The sequence below is a fragment of the Amphiprion ocellaris genome, chromosome 6, assembly GCF_022539595.1.
Source record: "Amphiprion ocellaris isolate individual 3 ecotype Okinawa chromosome 6, ASM2253959v1, whole genome shotgun sequence".
Lineage (NCBI taxonomy): Eukaryota > Metazoa > Chordata > Actinopteri > Pomacentridae > Amphiprion > Amphiprion ocellaris.
The window spans coordinates 31,487,862-31,506,903 of NC_072771.1; the positions used below are offsets into that span (position 1 = coordinate 31,487,862).

At 38.6% G+C, this 19,042-nt stretch overlaps 1 protein-coding gene across 3 annotated transcripts in view; it reads right to left on the reverse strand.

Moving 5' to 3' along the window:
- Positions 1-207: 207 nt before the first annotated feature.
- Positions 208-19,042, reverse strand: part of rasgrf2b (Ras protein-specific guanine nucleotide-releasing factor 2b) — a 52,595-nt gene continuing 33,760 nt past the window's right edge. For all 3 annotated transcript variants that reach the window (XM_055011461.1, XM_055011460.1, XM_055011462.1), the window contains 13 exons: positions 16,742-17,235; positions 13,025-13,150; positions 11,643-11,732; positions 10,386-10,492; positions 7,966-8,078; positions 7,705-7,765; positions 6,757-6,860; positions 5,020-5,104; positions 4,736-4,933; positions 4,240-4,319; positions 4,030-4,147; positions 3,872-3,940; positions 208-2,491 (listed from right to left, as the gene is read on the reverse strand). In XM_055011461.1, the coding sequence (XP_054867436.1) occupies positions 2,399-2,491; positions 3,872-3,940; positions 4,030-4,147; positions 4,240-4,319; positions 4,736-4,933; positions 5,020-5,104; positions 6,757-6,860; positions 7,705-7,765; positions 7,966-8,078; positions 10,386-10,492; positions 11,643-11,732; positions 13,025-13,150; positions 16,742-17,235 (1,738 nt within the window). In that variant the 3' untranslated portion in view covers positions 208-2,398. The remainder of the gene's footprint in view (positions 2,492-3,871; positions 3,941-4,029; positions 4,148-4,239; positions 4,320-4,735; positions 4,934-5,019; positions 5,105-6,756; positions 6,861-7,704; positions 7,766-7,965; positions 8,079-10,385; positions 10,493-11,642; positions 11,733-13,024; positions 13,151-16,741; positions 17,236-19,042) is intronic.

The following is a 19,042-nucleotide window of genomic DNA, read 5'->3' on the forward strand; positions in this document are numbered from 1 at the left end:
CATGCACGGGTCCTCCGTCTCACAGAGATTTAGTTTGGCTCCAACATCCTGGCTGATATTTGCTGAATTTGTTGATGCAGAGAGAATGTTCCTGTTGACAAAAAAAAGGCCTGAAAATGAATGGAAGCTCTCGCTAGAAGCAGCCGAAGCGAAAGCACCCTGATATCACTGAAATCATTGCACAGTCCAAGGAAATATGCAAACACATAAGGCATGTTGAGTTTATTTTCCCTGCACCCACACATGAAAAAATGCAAACAAATAAATAAACACACAAACAAGTACACAAAAATAATATTACAATACAAACACAGCATCCTGCATTCCCAAACCTGTATGTAAAACAGACACTCTGAGTTAAAGACGCAGTGCAAAGGACAAAGTTTTCCCAAAAGCAAAATCTGGAAACATTCCCTCTAATCGATTTGGAACAAGATCATTGTTTAATGAGGAAAGATCCAACACTGCTACTGCATAACAACACGCTGTTTTGCAGATGGCATGTCCTAGAGTCTAGGCTTGAATTCGTGAGGTAAACTAGGAGACAAACATGCCAGATTTGATGGACAAATATTGTTTTCATAGCTTTTTCCTGACAGCTACAGAGACGATATTAATATAGAGAAGCAGAGGAAGAAAGTACAGGGAGCGTCCAGTCAGACGTGCACAACATGCAGCTGTTGTGTGCATGCAGGACAACTATATTCATCATATCATCAATACAGAAAACAAAGTCTGATTATTCAAATGCTACATTTTTTTAACCTTTAAAAGGCATCTTTTTTTTCTTAAGAATAAAGTTAAACAGAGTTCTTTCTATACAAGAGCCTGGGATGCAAAACTAGAATTCAACATGAAAGCTAGAAAGAAAGAAATTAAAAAAACAACGATAAATCAATATTCACAGCATAACAATTCAGATTTCTTCATCAATCGTATGATATGTGTAAAGTCACTATATACAAAAATAACATACATACAGTATATGATTAAATAAATAGCTGTTTAAGTAACGATTTCACTGTCAATCAAGCAAAGCTACATCTCAGAGTGCAAAAAAACCGTCCCAGCCTAAACTGTAGTCATGGCTGGTTACACACAGAAACATGACTTCACACTTTAGCACAGGCGACAGTTTATAAGAGTCAAATAAAACAGCACACAAATGCTGCGAAAGCTTTGGGTTAGTGGAGGTTATAACAACGTTGAAGCAGTAGAGGGAGATATTTGCTGATGATCAGATGCTGCAGTGACTTTACTGTGTTCACACTAACATGCTACTGTTTAGTCTACATGACCTATTTTCTGAAAAAAAGACATTTAATTCGTAACTCTAGTTAATTTTTTAAAAGGAAATATTAAGATTTATATAAAACTTTATGCTTGCACATTGTCAATTCTAGGGACCAACACTAGTGGAAGGCACTGACTTTTTCTTTTTTTAATTTCTATCATTCATGTGGACATTTTTATTTAAAAAAAAAAAAAAAAAAAAAAGCTTTTCAATCTAGTGGAAAGTTTTTAGCCAAAAGGTGACTAAAGACAAATAATTGTTTCATGAAGGGAAAAATATGAAACAATCAAAATATATCTAATTTTAGGTTTCATTTTTGTGTCTTTCTATATCATATTTGAAGGCTTAAAGGCATTTCGCCGTACCCAGCCCACTGAGGATGCATAGTGGCTTAGAAAGTCACCCTGCTAAGAGTGAGGCATGCTAAGCTGAGGGTCAGGGGTCAGGTTGAAGGCCTTTTTTTTGTTTGTTTTGTTTTTTTTTTTTACACAGTTACATCCCAAGCTGAAATCATGCAAGTTTTATGCGGTGACCATCATAACAGAAAGCATTTTGGGGCTCTTGCTCCAGGACATGGCACGGAAATGCACAGGCAACAGAACACAGACAACAGCACAGAGACACAAGCTCAGACATCTCTCTGTCACACTATCTGTATATGCTACATCTCTGTTATATCCACCGTGTGTCATCCACTCGCTCCATGCTCTCACTCTTTCCTGCACTTTCAGGCTGTCTGAGGAAGCCGTGTGCACCACACTCTGGACTGAGGAATGACGAGCACACACAGCGACATGTAATTTCCTCAAAACCCTCATGCGATGCAACCAAAGTGTAGTCCGCTCCAAGAAGACAATCAGTCCAACCAACACCTTACACATTCCTGTCTTCCTCTCATGCCCTCTCAATAACTTGTAAAACTCTCAAGCTTGTTCATCTCCTAGATACCTCCCATTTCAGTAAGTATCTCTTTCCATTTCCATGTCGCTCTCAAAACTTTTCTCCCAATTTTCTCTCGGTTGATGAGATTACAGGGGTGTGTCACCCTTTGAGGGGAGGGGGTCCAGGTTTGACAGGCTCCCACAGGCCACAGACAGCTGTAACTCAGGCAGGAAGCCTGGGCTCGATCTTCAGTGAGAGATCGTAGAGCGTGTCCTCATCCATGATCAGAGTCTTATCCAGAAGGTACTGCGTCACCTGCACCGGAAAACATACATGAAGGGAGACAACATGCAAGTTTCACATCAGCAACCTACAGTATATCCACAGCCGCACTTGAGAGAATAAAATAAAATGATTTTACAAGTGAGTTCTCAATAAATACTTTACTTAGTTCAAAATGAATGTAGATTCTATTGACGCTTTAATAAAAGTACCTTACACTATTCTCTGATTACAAGGGTAGAAGTGATACTCAGCAGATGTCTGACAGAAAACAGAAACATTTTATTGGTGATTTAATCCTCTGAATCCAAAGCAGTTTCTGGTGTTTTTGCTCCTGTCACATTTTTGCTCACTGTTGGCTCATTTTTCACTGTAATATAAAGTCCTGTACCTCTGTGGAAACAGCACAACCATAGCTGGAGATAGAAAGAACTTAAAATGTCTAATGTGAAGTATGACACAGTTATAATGCCATAAATCATAAAAAAAACAAAGCTGATAACTTTGATTTTCTTTTCTCCAAAAATGAATAAGACCTGGCATCAACAACTACAATAAAACATTTTTCTAAGTGTCAGCAGATGTGACCAATATTGGAAAAAAAAGGTTGCTCCACATGCTGGAAGTATTTAAATATTTACACTGTTAATTTGTTTCCATACTTGGGTTCTATCTGGTCTGTGTATATGCAGCCCACAATTCGGCTGAAAAATATAAGAATTTCTGCCACATAATGCAGAATTTTTTTCTTTTTTTACAGAATCTGGTCAGAGCAGATTTTACATTTCTGGAAAACTTTTAAATGAGACGTGTAGAATAAGGAGATTTTGATGAAAATCCAGATTTTAAACTTCGGTTTGGTTTAGTTTTCTAGTGGAATGGTATATCACAGATGAATCACCCAAGAGCTGTCAGAAAGTTTCAGTTTTTACACTTTCTGTTTCTGATAAATGGTGTAATTTTGGTATCTAAAAAACCAAAACCCACTGACAGGGTTTAGAGCTCAGAGCATTAGGATTACACAGGGCCAGATGTACACTTTGAAAAGACCACCATATATCAGAGGGATTTCCAATAATCCTCTCACAACAGCAGCCAACACCAGCACTTCCATAAAGGATCTGTGGTGTCAAACCTTGTGAAATCATTTGTAAAAACCTTTTTATGAACTCATGTCTACATACTAGTGTATAAATTTATCTTAGGATTTTTTTAATATCAGAATTTTTTAGGTTTTTAATGCTTGTGGCCCTTTGTTTATGTTTTGTATACACAAAATAGTGCTTATATAGCGAATGAATATTTTTTCTTTATTACTCTTTAAATGTGCTTTAAAGTCAGTAATGTTCAGTGCTGCTTTCATGATGCTCTGAAATAAATAAAAAGGCACTGTTACTGAAAAAAAGACAAGACCTTGGCTTGATGCTCTATTCTGTACGGCGTCTGCTGGAACTGTCGGATCTCTCTGATGATGTGGGATATCTAAAGAAAACATGGAATTTAACTTGATAATAATAGTACAGCAGTCATGTGCAGTTGATTTGCTTCCTTTTTGCAGATCATATGCCTACCATCCTCATTTTAGAGAAGTTAACGAGACCCTCCTCAGTAAAATTTGGTGTTCCCTCCTCAATAAAGGCCAAGTCTGTCAGATACATTCCCAAGTACGGCACACATGGAGGGTTGCAGCTGGAGAAAAAGTACAAAGGAATAATGCAACAAATTAGTTTAACGTTAATAAAAACATATATTTATTTTCTGATCTGTAATTTGAGACTCACTTTTTCAGCGTCTCCCTCAGATTTTTGAATCTTCCCTCAGAGGAGACAGTCTTCTGCAGTTTGTCCATCAGGGCTTTAGTCTGGACAAAATCACAAACAGACATTTGCCATCATTTGAAAAGGTTATTATAAAGAACAAAGGACAAACAAGATGGTTGCATTAACCTACGATCCACTTGCTCTCAATAAAAGATGATTGTAATCAAATGGTAAATTAAATTTGCCCTGCATAGCATGGCTTGGTGGACAGACAGACTGTCTGGTAATTGGGCAATTGTGGTTTTAATCAATTTAGGTTTAATGAGAATTAAGCAAAGAGCAAATACTAAACATTACAAGGTTCTGCATTGTCTTATCTCTGAACTCGTAAATGGCATCAAAGAAGAACACACTTTTGCAGGCATTTCAGAGACAAAAGATTTTTCTTGTAATGGTCGACGCACTTTATAGATATTAGTTTTTTTATAGAGAGAGGACGGATGGAGAAATATTCCACCTGTTTGCTGATTTTAGCCCAGGTCTTCTTTAAGCGGTAGATGGCGCTGCGATTGAGTGCAGATGTGATCTCCAGCACTCCGTTGTAGTTGTTCAGACAGCGGCAGATGTCCGCCACAGCAACCCATTTCTCGATGGAGCTGGCCCTGGAGCCCACATCAGTGTGGGTCATAATCTGCGATGCCACCAGGTTGCTCATCTTCAAAAGGGAAAGAAAAGAGGAATGTAGAAGAACACACACTGGATAGTTACAGAATCTGAATAAAAGATATCATGAGGTGTTACATCATTGAAGTGTTGACTAGTTTTCATGATGTAGGGCGTCCTGTCCGTCTTATCCTCCTTCATCCAGCCCTGGCCCAGGAACTCTCTGAGAAGACACGAGATGCATGAAAATGAGATCACACACAGTAAGTATAGCACAGGAGTGTCAGAAAGGTAAGTTATATTAACTAAAGCTTGTGACTTAACGATATAATCAGCAGCAGAAGCTGATAAGCATTTCTTGCGCTTATTAAGCCCCACAAGTAAAGAAAGTGGCGCTTCACAAGCTATAGAGAGATCAAGAAATCAACCAGCTGTGTGTAACATTACTGGTAGATGGAAATCTAAGTTTGAATAAAAAGGTCAGATAAAAAACAAAACACTAGTGTTTGTGGTTTTTCAAAAAAATTAAGTTGTATGTGAATGTAATTTTGTAAATTGAGCAACTGAGTCATTTTTATAGCTCAAAGGTTTTTGACGGCAACACAGCTGCTATGTAATAAGATTAAATATGTGGCATTATTTAAAAGAAAATATACAACCAAAGGAAAACCATCATATAACATATAGTTTAATTGCTTTAAATTTAACACTGCGGACTTCAGATTTGAAAAACCTGTTATCTTTTTTTTAAAAACTCCAAAATTACATTATTTATCAGAGCTAGCAGCGTAAAAACAGAGAGAATCACTGGATTTTCAGTGATCCAGTGGTCCTTAAATTACTCATCTGTGACATGACATTCTTGCCAAAAAATAAAATAAAATCTACTCCTAAAATTGTGATATTTTATCAAAATTACTTTATTCTACATGTCTAACTTGATTGTTTTCCAAAATTAACTGTTTGCTCTAAACAGATTCTGTAGAAAACGAAACATTCTGTCCTCCCTCATGTACAATTTACAATTTTATTTAACAGACACTTTTGTCCAAAGCGACGCACATCTGACAGTAGACACAACACAAGGTAGGCAGGCAGGGCAGCACTACTGAGCTTGCCTAAGGGTCCTCACTGGACAACTGCGCCCTGACCGGGATCTGAACCACCAAAGTCAGGGCTGGGAATCACTGAGCCGTCCAGCTGCTCAGCTGTAGCTGTGAAGGTTTTAGTCAGTCAGCTATAACCAACAGTCATTTCAAGAAAATTTGGGGATTTTTTATTTATTTTTTTGGCGAAACTACAAGCTGTACTTACACAGAGTGGATAGGAGATAAGTATGAGAACAAATTAAAAATGCAGTTATTTAAAAAAAAAATTTCAGTGCTAATAACTCCAGTAAGCAATTGTTGTTCTAGAAATTGATTCCAGTTTTGGTTAATTTTTCTTACAAAATAAAAAATAACTGAACAGATTCAACTTTGTTTTGCTTTTTTTATTATTATTATAACTTTGCAATGCTGCTCAAAAGACATTCATGAGTTCTCTCTGCTTGTAGTCATGATTGTGTTGTTTCCATGGAGGTGCAGGACTTGAATCCACAGTGAGTAAAAATGTGATAGGAGCAAAAAACATCCAGAATACACATGAAGTTCAGTAGGTTCATGTAAAATTAGTAGAAAGTAGACCTCTAGTTTAAAAAAACAGCATATTATTTGTAGTTGTAGAGTTAAACTGCAACACCATGAGTTTACTCCTTTTTCTAGCTAAAATCATACTGATGGGGATTAACTGATTGCATAATAAGCAGTGATCATGAAGGTGATTCTGCTTTGTTTGTCAGTTCATAGTGTGACAGAGTGTCGGGAGAGGACTGACTCATAGGGAATGCTCCGGAAGACGATGTGATCCAGCAGAGTGATCTGCTCGGCCAACTCCATCGCTGAGAGAGACTCGAAACACTCTGCCTTCGGACAGTCAGCCTGTCACACACACAGACAAACAAAATTATAACACAAACGTAAATAACAAGGAGGTATAAATACCTAATAAAGACACTGGCTGTGATGAATATGGGTGATGACAGCTGATGGGCCCCTGGAGAGCAGCTCTGTCAGGAAGAGGGTGTATTTACACCCTCTGCCTGGGGGACAGGACAGTGTGTACCAATCCTGTTTTTTTTTTCCCACATCTTAGAAAAAGCTATTTGTGTCTGTTTGTGATTTCCAGGAATTTTTAAGACAAGACAATTCACCTCGTAACTCCTGGCAACTGGTAAAGAGGACTAACCAGGAAAGTGTGTAAGTACATTAAGCAGGCTAACTTCATGAAACCTGGTCATCTCATGGACAACCACAGAAACGAAAAGAACACAAAAGTTAAAATTAAAGCAAAATATACATAAGTACTAGTTCCAGAAATAACAGTATTGCACATATCAGTAGTGTTGCATGGATGGATTTTTTGATGAATAGAAATACTGAGTATTGGCATTGCACAGTAGAAAAATAATGACATAGTATATACTCTAGATATATTCTAATATATTCTTTCATTCATATTCATATATACTAAATAAATATTGCACAGGGTTTTTAAATGTAAAAAAATATTCACAATTCACAGAATGTGTTGATATTGTACCAAAGAGATGTATGACAGTTTTCTGTGCTGCAGGAACAAGAGCCTTAAGCCAAGGAGCAAAAAGGAATTTCTCTTTTTATACGAGAAATTATTGCCACAGAATTGGTATAATAGAACATTAAGTGGCTAATACTTATTCAGTGGCTACTAAAAAGTTCCTCTTAAATGCTTCAATTTTCTCACCATCTGTAAGATGTCTTCTATCCTCAGCTGGGCGTCTTCCTGCTCGTCTTGAGAAAGGGCACTATAAGACAGAATATAGAAAAATAGTACAGCTAAGAAGGAAATACATTGGAATACATCATAATAGAGTCAGAAAAAAAGGGAATGATCATTTACAAATAACTGCAAGACAATTCAATATCAGAAATTCAGATGCTATATCAGAGTGCTTCATGTACATGCTGCATGTTTCTGCGAGTTCATGTTGAGTTTGTTCAGCACCTTAGTATGTTTGCAGTAGCTTTTCTCTCCTGAGGCAGCAGGTCTGGATCTCTGAGCACCTCCTCCAGAAGACAGATCACCGACATCTTCAGCTCCCCGTTCATCTCGAAGTCCTGAACATGAACACAAGTGAACTTCGATACTTGAAACACAGACGCGTTGAGCTAAAATATAAACGCAGCATTCAAATGTTCTTCTTTCTTTGACTTAGAGAAAAAGATTTTAAAAATCTAATTTCTATTATTGTAGCTAGTAAAGGATTCAATTTTGCCAACTGTGCATAAAAAGTTTTGGAACTGTTTACCTGCCGACAAATTGAGTTAATTCACAGCTTTGTCAGATGTGGCTTTAAAGGACAATGATCAGATAATGTGGCCCGTGCATACACCTTCTTTTACAGTGTCAGCTGTATTTAAACGACACAATGCAAAAAGTGACTAGAAACAGACGAGAACAAGTTGTTGACATGCTGGATGCTGTCATGTCACTTTATTCCACATGTGTCATCTAAAAAATTGCCCAAACTTTTATATTTTCACTAACCAGATTCTGTAAAAAATTTTTAAAAAAATAATAATTCTGTGCTCCTCTTTCCAACCGTGAAGCCGTTAGTGACCCAGTTGTGACTAGGCTGAACTCCAGGCTCTGTTTACAGACAGCAGAGAGGAGACAAGTACAGAAACAAATCAACATTGGAAGCAGTTAAAAAGTTGCTTTAAACACAGGACACTTGTGCTCCAAACAAGAAAGATGCTCACTCAATGAAGGACCTCGGATCAATGACCCATCACTATACACACCAGTGAGCAGTGATTCCTCACACATCTCTGGGGCTCATCAGGTGGAAACCTCCCTTCAACGGTGTTTCACCCATTTAGTCCCACAACACCTCCAGGAGGCTAGGCGGTGAACTCTGGCGTCCCAGATTAACCCCCCTTAGTGCCAGTTCACACTGCTCCTACACAATCTAAACAGCACTGCCACGTTCAGCTGACCCAGGCCCGTTTAGGAGATGCTCCAGGTAGTGACCAGTGCTGATGCTAACAGTTAGCTAGTGCAAGATGCTGAATACAGAAACAAATCAAAAATGGAAGTGGTTAAAAAAAACACTATAGCATGTAGAGCTACCAGTGATTTTTCCAGCACTGATAACACTGGTGCACACTTGGAACCATTTTGCATATGTTAATTCCATTTTTTTGAAATTTTTGTATATAAACAACGAACGATTTGGTGATTTATGGCAATATGACTTAATCATACAGCAAAGAAGACATTTAGACATCTTTGAGGTCTTTGTACTTCTAGCCATGATTGTGCTGTTTCTATAAAGGTTCAGGACTTTACTTTGCTGTGAAAAATGAACCCACAGTAGATAAATATGTGACAGGAACAAAAAATGCCCAAGATGCTCAGATGATTTGGCACTAATATTTTAAACTGATGCAAAAATCTCAAATAGCCAATACTACTATAAATCTCTGCTAGTTGTTGATTTGTAAGATTGTCTGAATACAAATCAAATCAAATACTAAAGAGACCACAGCTGCCACTGTTTAAACAGTATGGAAAAACATCTGCTTATTTATCTCACTGCATATATCAATTCAAACCTCTCTACAAGATGAAGAAGGCGACACACATGAAGTGGAGGTGGTTCCTTTCTCCCAATTAATCTCTTTCTCTAGTCTCCACACCTGACCAGCCATCAGTCACAGCTGCATGAATCTTCCTCCGACTGTCCGCTCCTCTTCCTAAACTCCCTCATTCCTTACAGTCTTCACACTTCCTTCTCCTATTTTCACTACCACCCCAAATTACCTTCTGTTCAAAGGTCAGTCCTAACAAGCTCTTTCCATTCCTTGGCCTCCAAAAGATAAATGTGAGTGGGTGTACACTGATGTGTTTGTGCTCGCCTGTGTGTTAATAAGCTGACTGAAGTTGCCCTGTAATCAGAGCGTTTTGCATCATAGAAGAAAACTATATAAGCCAGATGGATGCAGGTTAGACTGGTGGGTCCTCTATGACGGGAGTCAGGCAATTACCTTGATGTTCAATTAGACCCTGTCTGTTTAGTGGGAGAGTGGGCAGGCCGAGCCGGCTGTCCGGTTTAAACAATATTTAAGGATGTGTTTGTGTACATGTGGCTGTTTACACGATAAAGTGAGAGCAGCCGAGCAGAGAGAGATGTTATCAGTCACTTGCTTTAATGAGACCACAGACCTGATCGCTGCAGCAAAACAGAGGATCTCACACACACACACACACACACACACACACACACACACACACACACACACACACACACAAACACACAAACACACAAACACACACACACACACACACACACACACACACACACACACACACACACACACACACACACACACACACACACACACACACACACACACACAGACCTGCGAGTGCTTGGAGACCCAGTGGCGCAACACGTTGAGCACTCTGTTAGTTGCAGCCCGGCGAATGATGAACTCTTTATCACAGGTTCTTTCAGAGTTAGTAAACACTGGGGGGAAATTAACACAAAGAGCAAAAGTTAGAATTCTAAAAATTGTTTTAATGTATTAATGCATCCTGTAAGCAGAGTTTGTAAAGAGTTAGTTCAACAAACCAAGGTAAGAATCATCCACAGTCCTCACAATTTCCTGCTGAATGATTCCAATAAAAACTGTTCAAAGTGCAGTGTGTGCATTACTTAAATAGGACAACATTTCTGCATTAAAATATAACTTTTCAATGCTTTGATAGAATAATATAGAATTCCTTTATTGTCATTGGACAGTTTACAAAATTAAGCAGCAATCCTGTCAAAGCATTCACAAAATCAGACATTTTTAAAAGTGCGGCGGGAGATGGGCAAATATAAAATACAAAACAGTAGTGAAACTGATATTGCACGCTGCTGGACATAAATGAAAAAGTAAATGGTTAAAGTAGTGCAAAAATGACATACAAGGTGCAGTTGTATGTAAATATATGTAATAAATACTGTATGATCACCACAAATTCAGTCAGTTTCTACTGGACTGGGCTCTAGTGGGAAAAATCTCAGAAACCTTGAATCTGGCCAAATAAAAACCAAAAAAATGTGCATGTGAAAAAATAGTTTCTGTGTTTTAAGTGGTCGAGGTTGTGCTTTTTCTAATGTTTAACTACATGTAGCTCATAGCAACACTATTTACTTCACGAGCAGGCTTTTTTATTTTTATATATATATATATATATATATATATATATATATATATATATATATATATATATACATTATATCCTCATCTCTACATTACCAAAAAGCACTGATGATGTAACAAAGTAAAAAATAAAACACTTCTGCCTGTAGCCTATAGCTATTATGGTTTAAAGGAAACGATATTAGATGAAAAAATACTGACTATGGCTACTGCAAGCTTCAATGAGGAAAACAAAACAAAAAAAAAAAAACATTTTATTATATGATTGTGGTTTGATTATTATAGCTTTAGCCTTTCATTTTATTTGAGATTGTTCACCACATTCACCTTCCACATCTGTTCTCTATTTGACGTTCCACAATAAATTTAATCATTCTGAGTGTGTGTGCATGTGTGAGTGTGTGTGCGTGTGTGTGTGTGTGTGTGTGTGTGTGTGTGTGTGTGTGTGTGTGTGTGTGTGTGTACCTGGTGGTGTACCGTGTCCTGCTGCTGCTGTGGCGATGGCGAAGGCAGAGGCAGGAGAGACGGAGCAGCGGGAGTTCTCGCCTGACTGGACTGAAAATACACAAACATATAATTACTATTAGTGGCAACAATACAGTTACATTTTTTGCTGCTGTTATTGGACCACAAGGGGGAAAAAAATTAACTTTCAATTTATTCTAACACATTGAAACATGATTACAATGATCAGAAATTAAAAGAACTTTTTGCATCATGATTTATTACACTACTTATCTAAACATCAAAATGTTAGTTATATTTTTAAAAGTTTTTTTTTCCAGTTCATCATCAATTTGTTTGTGTAAATCTAATTAATACCAAATAGTTGGTCATTTCCTTAGAAACTGTTTGACTAAATATTCACAAAGGGTTTGAGCAGAGGAAAAAAACAAAAACACTGTAAAATAAATGTCAATAAACCTATTTAGAACAAAGAAAGGACAGTGAAAACTAAATCTGTAAATTACAGGCTATGCACAAAATTTGAAGGTAAATTTTAAACAAGAAAGAACATATAAAATAAACAGGACATAATACAAAATAGAACCCTAAAACTAATTAAAGCTAAAAGTAAATGTCACATAAAAGCAAGTCTAAAAAAGTGAGTTTTAAGAATTGATTTAAAAGAAGTTACTGACTCTGCAAGCCTTATCTCCTCAGACAGGTCATTCCATTATGAGCTTTTCCACTCAAAAGAATTGTAAATTGCATGAACAGAGTATGTTGTTTGCAGAGAATGGCTAAGTTCATTTAGCTCCTATCTTTTACATCAGGCTTAAACATATAAAAAAAGACAAAACATACATTTACACTATGGTTTGTGAGTGTTTGGGGTATACTTTATAAAAAATATATAATAAACAGATGAAATAAAAATGAACTTCATCTTTTTTTAGTCACTTATTTTATGATATCAGTCCCAACATTTCTTATCACCACTGACATTACCATCATCATCCTAACTCTGATAAGCACGTGTTGCCTCTGCAGCAGGGTAGACTCTCTGTCATCCTGACAGTCTGTTTCACTGGGCCCACTTTAAGGAAAACCCTCCCAAGAGACAGAGTCATAACCAAACTCTCTCACAAACACAGCTATGGGGTACATAATGTTCTGCTGTTGGACTTTTGTATTATGCTGCTGCACTAAAGATGTCAGCCTCTTGGGTCAGGGATCTTTGCTTGACTCTGAATAACCTATCAGTGGGCACAGCGCTGCCCACTGCACAGGCCTCTGGCTACTGGCTACTGCATTGTGGTACAGTCATGAGTCATAACCCACACACACAGACACACACACACACACACACACACACACACACACACACACACACACAGTGTTACCTCCAGGCTGTCTGTAGCGGAGGTGTCGAGGTGTGGAAGGAGAGCGACATGGAGACATGTCTCCTGCTTCGCTGCCCTGTGGAGACTCGGGGATGATTTTCTCCAGGGAAACTGATTCCAGCACAGCTAGACAAAATTAACAATGATGAGGATTATGATTATGGTGGCAGCCATTACTGTGGCTGTTCTATTGGAGAAGACAGTTTCATTATATTTCACAGTGATGCAGATAGAACTCACTATAACCAATGGATAAGATCATGACTTCATTTAGTTCCCTGCACATTTTGTGTATCCTGTAGTGGGTGTACAAGTAAATCCCCAGTAAAATGGGCCTTTACTTGTATTGTACACCGATCAGCCACAACATTATGACCACTGACGGGTGAAGTGAATAACATTGATTATCCATCCATCCATCCATCCATCCATCCATCCATCCATCCATCCATCCATCCATCATCTATACACCACTTAATCCTCATTTGGGTTGTGAGGGAACTGGAGTCTATTCCAGCTGACTTAGGGTGAAGGCAGGGGACACCCTGGACAGGTCACTAGTCTGTCGCAGAGCCACATATACAGACGAAGAATCATACTCACATTCACACCTACGGACAATTTAGAATGATCAATTAACCTCAGCATATTTTTGGACTGTGGGAGGAAGCCGGAGAACCCGGAGAAAACCCACGCATGCACAGGGAGAATATGCAAACTCCTAACGTCGATCACCTTGTTCTAATGGAATGTTCTGATGGGGAAACCTTCAGTTCTGACATTCATGTGGATGTTTGACATGTACCGCCCACCTAAACATTACAGATCAAGCAACCCCCCTAATCCCCATGGCAACAGCAGTCCTTGATACCAGTTGCCACCCTCAGCAGACAATGCACCCAACACACCACAAAAACTGCTCAGGAGTGACCCGGGGAACATGACAGAGCAAAGCTGTTCACCCAGGTTCCTCACTCCCCAGATCCAAATCTTATTGAACATCCATGGGATGTGTCAGGACAAGCCTGATCTAGGTAGGTCCCACCCTGCAACCCACAGGACCCACAGAATTCACTGCCATCATCCAGGTGCCACAGGACATCCCCAGAAGTCCTGTGTCCACGCCCCACTGGGTCAGAGGAGTTTTAACAGCATAAAGGTGATCAACACAATATTAGGCAGGTGGTCATGTTATGCCTGATCGATGTATGCAGCTGCTTTCATGTAGGTTAACATGCATGTGTAGTCTGCAAACATCTACTCCTAATATATTTGATTTTTTTAAATGGAAACATTTGGATGGGCACTCCAACACAAATACACACAAACAGACGTACGGACGGAATAATAATTAAAGTGTATGTCATGATATTGACAGGTATTACTGTTGAGCTTGTATATCTGAATCTGAATTGCCAATGGATGACATGTTAAGAGGAAGTTAACAAGATGAAGTGTCTTAATAAAGCAATGAGCTTCCAGAACACCTTCGGTGTTCCTTTCAATAGACTGCTCAAGTCTCTACAACTTTGCTGGAGGGATTTCTAGAAGATAATCCTTCATTTGCTAGTTTGGGTTCAGTACTGTCTTACACACAAGGCCAATATCTCTCATCGGCGACAACTGGGTTGACATTTGGTGACTGTGAAGGCTATAGCATATAGTATGTTCCCTATACCACTCAGTAACTGGTCCTGCCTGCATGGAAGCACCTTCATTTATTAGGTTTCTGCTTTTATTCATTAAGTTTTTTTCCTTTAATTTGCCACGCAGTTGTCTTTGTATTTGGCCCTAAGTAGTGAAAGCCACACTGATGGCAGATGCTCATATCACTAATTGTGTGTTTGAATGTTGTACTCCATCAATAAACAATTTGCTTCATGCCAATGAATTTAATTTGGCACGTAATTTTTTGGGAGTTTATGAACTTGAAAGACACAGAGAGACTTTAAACTGTAATATGATTAATCTGACAATTTTTCAACATTTTCCGAGAACGTCACATTGCTAATTTGTTGGCACTCATCACAGAGAAAGGCCAAGAAAAAGGCTAAGATCACCAGACACATGCAACAGATATATAGAAATGAAAAAAACTCACCTACTGATTAAGAGCTGAACAAACTATGAGACAGTGTGAAATTTTTTTTTGAGTGACTCGATGGTGCAAGTGCTAATGGGTCTTTGTCTGCTTGCAAGTGGTTAGCAGCTGTCACAAACTAACACACTCTTGCACACACAAACACACACTCAGTATGTGTGTGCTCATACTAATGAGGGTCTAACTGCAGCTCGTCCTCGCTGTGCTGCTTCAGATGCCCTGATGCTTTTCCTCTCCAGCCTGAGAGGCCTCTTTAATGCCGCTATTAGAAGATCTGAGCCTGTGTGGTGGGAAGTCAACTTAACTGACTCAAGCTCACAAATGCAAGGAGATAATGATGTCCCACCAGGCGCCACTTCTGTCCATAAAGGGAGCATTTCACACTGTGCCATTTGATGAGTAGCCTCCAGCTCATCACATGCATTTCAATACACCACCAACAAAACTGTACATGTACAGAGGTGGAAAAAAGCTGTCGGACACCCTTAAAATTTTACACTCATCACTCTAAAATATTGTCATGAAATATTTGTGGGGGAAAAATATGTTTCAAAAGGTGTGGCTGCATTAGACAGACACAAACAAATACAAATGATATTTTTTTGTTCATTATTAACAAGAAAAATTAACAAAACTAAATTCCCGACAGTTTCACTTCTCAACATTGTCGGGATCAGAGTCAACAAATAACAGAGAATGTGTTCAAAACTGAAAAAAATAAAAATAAACCATCACATCATCAAATTAATATTTAGTAGTCTACCATTAGCATGCAGTAGATGTTTCTACTAACACATCCAAGATAAGATAACTCAGAGCTGCAGAGTCTCGTATATTACTGAAATAGTATTCATGTAAAGTCAGACTAGAAAAGATTGTCAACGTTTTTAAGCACAGAATTTAAAAAGTGGTTCGATTAGGTCAGGTACTGAAAGAATCTGTAATCTAGGTTAAGGGCATTTCTATAACACATGAGAGTCTTAGTTTTTGCTGACCTCTGGTGGTTTAACTTCTTTGTGATGTAGCAGTTTAACATCACTGTTGGCTTCAGATTCAACAAAGCACAACTGTGACAAAATCTAGCCACGTGTCAACGATGGTGGCAGTGAAATGCTGTTCAGCCTGCAACAATTCCTGGTTTAAATTCATATTTTACAACTTTTACAAGCATTATTTACCTGTTTGCACCACATGAAAATGAGCTAAAAAGTAAGGAGCACAGTCACAGGCAACATAGAGAGAATTCTAAAAAAGCCAAATGGCTCATTGTGTGATTCCCCTAGAAGAGTCACACTGCATTATAACAACATCATAGTATTTCAGGAGCAAAATATCTACATTTATGTGCTCATCTGTGCAAGTCAGGATCTACAATTATTGCTCATTGAAAGGTACTAAAAGCCCAATAAATTTTTTTTATCATGCATGCTGTTTTCTTGCATGACTCTTTGTGTGTAGAGACAAATAAAAAAAATGTGTTTTTTAAGCAGCAGTATTTCTTAAGATATTATTATGGCATCAGGGCCAGACTTTTGTTATTACATTAGCACACATTTTAGCAAAATTCAGCCACACTGCTTTGTAAAGTACGAATGCTTATAGAAACTACAACATACCTCTGCGGATGCTCCGTCGCAGTTTCCCACAGAAGGGGTCGATCCTGGGCACCTCCTCCCCCTCTGCAGTTTGGCAGGGACTCTGGTCAGGGGACGAGGGAATGGGGGGAACTTGGTCCTGCGGTGACTTGGAGTTGTTGGGTGGGGGGGAGGTGGAGGAGGGAGGAGGCGGAGGAGAGGAGGCGGTTGGGGTCGGGGTCTGAGGTGTTGGAGTCTGGGGGGTGTGGGCAGATGTGGGGCTGCTGGCAGTGGACTGGGAATTGCTGTGGTTGACGCTGGAGTTGGACAGAGGACTGGTGAGGTCGAGGCCTCCCACCCTGGCGGTGATGGGGGAGTGGAGGGAGAGCTTCCGAGCTCGGACGGGGGAGGAGGTGCGGGACGAGATGGACAGAGGGGGAGGAGAGGAGAACTTACGGCAGAGACGAGGAGATTTGTCATTTGTGTGCTCACCACTTCTGTTATTCTGGTTGGTGGCAAAAAACAACTCCAAAGATCTGAAAGGGGGAAAAAACAGCAATAGGTTGGTAAAATAATAGGATATTAAAAAAGCAATAAAGAAAGAGTTCAGGGAAAAGAGAGAGGAATGAAAAAGAAACACATAACTGCAGCAGCTCAAAACAAGAGCTTGCTTGTCTCTATCCTCAAAACGATAAAGGCTTCATTAGCAAATGGATTTTGTCAAGTAGATTTCCTGTGTTGGAGATAAATGTGTAATTTAGGGTGAGAATACAATAACATCAAGTTTATTCACAAAAAACAAAAGAGCGGCTAAAGGAAAAAATTAAGATTTCACAAAGTACTGTGCGAGCTTGAGGCTTTCAGAGCTGAATTTGGGGTGTTTAGCTATTGTAGTTATTCAGAGTGACTTAAAATGAGTGGGCACATACAGTGCTGTCAGAAAGTATTAGAACAGTGACACAATTTTCACTGTGATATGTCTGCACTCGAGCACACATAGCTGGAAATAAAACATCTCTGAGGTTTCCTTGGTGGTTGTTGGCTTTAATTTTAGGATGTTTACATCCATGTCAGATAACCATGTGTAGGATTTTATACCTTTGTATACTCAGTTCTACAGTTTCAATGAACATGAAGCAGCTCGAGAAGTTAATATAAACTTAAAGCTGTTCTAAAGAGAATCATTACTAGAAATGCCGTTCCACTTAGCTTGATGACGCTTTATGGCATCTATCAGGCATCTGTTCTAATTTTATGACCTTAAACTTTAATGTTTTGTTTTGGTCTCACTGCTCTAACTGGTGTTAGGTTCAGACAGCCTTTTTCAATGAAGAATCGCTGATAAATTCATTGTGTACTATCCTGACCAGCCCTGGCTCTGGCCTTGGTTTGGCAAAGTTAGCTAATTGACAAATTGTAAAAAAAAAAAAAAAAAAAAGAAGTTAGCAAAGGAGCCTGATATTTCTCTCTTTTAGTGGTGAAAGATACAGAGCTTAAGAGAGAAAATATTGTGCTCATATTCATCAAATAAGGAAAACACAACACAAAATGAATGCTTATGTTGCTTTTTTCCCTACAAAAGTGTGTAGAAAAGGAACTATTTCTCAACTTGATTAGATGTTTTTTGCCTCCAGTCTAGTTTTAAGCAGATTAAGAATGAGCTTGGACGACTGACTTGGCCACATTTTACTGTTTAGCCCTAAAAAAAACCAAACAAAAAAAAACTTCTCTCATGTTTAGTATCATTGTTCTACTGTCCTCTCCTAAAACTGACGGACTGGGCATGAAAGGGATAAAATCTATATGTATAAAAATACCTTCGAACACCCTTAAAGCTCAAAGTTGGTGCTATTATTTTAGTACCTGATTATGTGCCAAAACAAGGAACGTCACAGTCTACACAACTTTACCCATTTCATAGGCTGAGAAAAAACCTCAATCTTTTGTTTCAGATTACATTTGTACCACTTAAATGCCTTATTTACCAGGCAATGAAAGTGTCAAAGCTTTAATCAACAAGCATTTTGGTTATCAATTTCACGATGACATTAACACTGCTCTGAGAGCCATGTAGCGAGAGGAGAGTAATCATGCATAGACAAACACAGCCATCATTTATTCAAACAAGTCTCTTATTTAGGAGGAAATATAGGAGGAAATTGCATCCCAGATAGAAAGAGGAGAAATTAAAGGCAGACAGAGGAAGGAAATACACATGAAAACCAGAAAAGAAGAATAGAGCTGAAGAACTTTGAGGCAAGCGGCAGGAAAAGAAGATGCAGGCGGGAGAAGATGCTTAAGAGACTAATATAAAGCTGAGTAACAAAAAGGGATCAATATGGT